Source organism: Chrysochloris asiatica, unplaced genomic scaffold, assembly GCF_000296735.1.
Source record: "Chrysochloris asiatica unplaced genomic scaffold, ChrAsi1.0 scaffold00186, whole genome shotgun sequence".
NCBI classification, from domain to species: Eukaryota; Metazoa; Chordata; class Mammalia; order Afrosoricida; family Chrysochloridae; genus Chrysochloris; species Chrysochloris asiatica.
This window is the reverse complement of record NW_006408704.1, coordinates 6,071,385-6,073,310: the sequence shown is the minus strand read 5'-3', so window position 1 is coordinate 6,073,310 and position 1,926 is coordinate 6,071,385. Positions and strand designations below refer to the sequence as shown.

The window sequence follows — 1,926 nt, the reverse complement described above, 5'->3', positions numbered from 1 at the left end:
ACTCTTCTTCCTTTATCTCAGCGGTTCTGCCAGGTGTCTGTGGCCACTCCAATCCTTCCCCCGCGTGGTCTCATCCAAGATGGCGGCTCCTGGAGCAGCTGAGCATCCGAACTACAAAGCAATGGGTTTCTTACTTCTGTCGCAAATTCCCCCAGCTGTAAGCCTTCCAAGCTTCTAAATATTCCATTATATGTGGTTCAGAGTTCTGGAACCATCCTCTGTATCTGCTTGGTTGGCTATTCTGTGTTGTTATTGGCAGAGCTCTTTGCTACACGTCCACCCAACCCTCCATCTTGTTTGTTCTCTGCCTGAACTATTCTTATCATACTTCCTATACTAGTTAACTCCTATTTCTACCCTCAGGCCCCTTCTTAAAAATCACTTTATCCAGAAGATTATCCCTGAGAAATTGTCTCTGCTTTTCTTCACTACCCCTCCCCCAACTAGACAGCATTTTTACATATAATCATTCATAGCGTCACTTGTTGTGGTTGTTAGGTGCCATCCAGGCTATATCAATTCATAATGACCTGATGCACAACAGAACAAAACACTGCCCGGTCCTGCACCAATCTCAGCTTGAGCACACTGCTGCTGCTACTGTGCCAGTCCATCTCCTTGGGGATCTCCTTCTTTTCCTCTGACTCTCCGCTTTACCAAGCATGATATCCTTATCTAGGGACCGGTCCCTTCTGACAGTATGTCCAAAGTATGAGAGACGAACTCTGCTTATTCTATTTTCCAAGGAGCATTCTGGCTGTACTTCTCCTACACAGATTTGTTTGTTCCTCTGACAGTCTGTGGTACTTTTAATACTCTTCTCCAACACCATAACTTAAATGTATCAATTCTTCTATGGTCTTCCTTATTCCTTGTCCAACTTTCACATGCATATGAAGCTGTTGAAAATACCATGACTTCTTAGATGTTGGTCCTCAAACTGACATCTTTGCACTTAAACGCATTAAAAAGGTCTTGCACAGCAGATTTGCCTAATGCAATCCGTCATTTGATTTCTTGACTGCTGCTTCCATGAGTGTTGATAGCTGATCCAATCGTAGCACCCCTTACTAACCAGTAAATTCCTGAGGCCAGGGATCATACCTATCTTGTCCATAACTGTAACCCTCGCATCTAGCTCAGTCCCTGGCATACAGTGTTGAATTAATGAGTTAAAGGAGACATAGATTGGGGATAGATGATGAAGGATCTTCAGTGTCACAGAACTGTGGGTTTTGTCCCTCAGCAACATGAAGGTAATCTAAGGAAGTCTTTGAAGCACGGAGTATTGACCAGATATAGGAGTGAAATGTACCCAGCACCAGGATATAGGCAATGTTAGTCCTAGTGTGGCCCTGTAGGGTAAAGCACTGGACAACAAGTTGATTTGAACTCATCAGCCATTCCTTGAAAGCCCTATATAAGGTCAGTGTGAGTCGGAACGGACTCCACGGCACTCAACAACTGCAGTATAAAAACTAGAACCTCCCTGGATTTAGATAGAGTGGTTTTCTATAGCTTTAACTTCTCAATTTTTCTAGTATCTAGAGAATGACTGCAAATTTGTGATTTTTTTCTAGGAAATAATTTGACTTTGGTAAAAATGGTTTCCAAAAGAAAACTGTCAAAATCCGAAGATAAAAACAACCTGACAGAAGATGCCTCGAGTAAGTGTCTAGTCATTTGTTGCTGTGTTTCTTGTAGAAAATATATGAGGGCACTTGTTGTTGTTAAGTGCTGTAGAGTCGGTTCCTACCCATAGTGACCCTGAACAGGGTTTCCGAGGCTGTAAATCTTTACGGGAGCAGAAAGCCTCATCTTTCTCCCACAGAGCAGCTGGTAGTTTCAAACTTCTGACCTTGCGGTTCATAGTCTGATTCGTAACCACTATGCTACCAGAGCTCCTTGTTGTTGTTATTGTTATGT

At 42.9% G+C, this 1,926-nt stretch overlaps 1 protein-coding gene across 1 annotated transcript in view; it reads left to right on the top strand.

Annotated features, from left to right (window-relative positions):
• The first annotated feature begins 1,603 nt into the window (after positions 1–1,603).
• Positions 1,604–1,926, top strand: part of FANCD2 (Fanconi anemia, complementation group D2) — a 75,804-nt gene continuing 75,481 nt past the window's right edge. The window contains exon 1 of the mRNA XM_006872207.1: positions 1,604–1,667. Within this exon, the coding sequence (XP_006872269.1) occupies positions 1,604–1,667 (64 nt within the window). The remainder of the gene's footprint in view (positions 1,668–1,926) is intronic.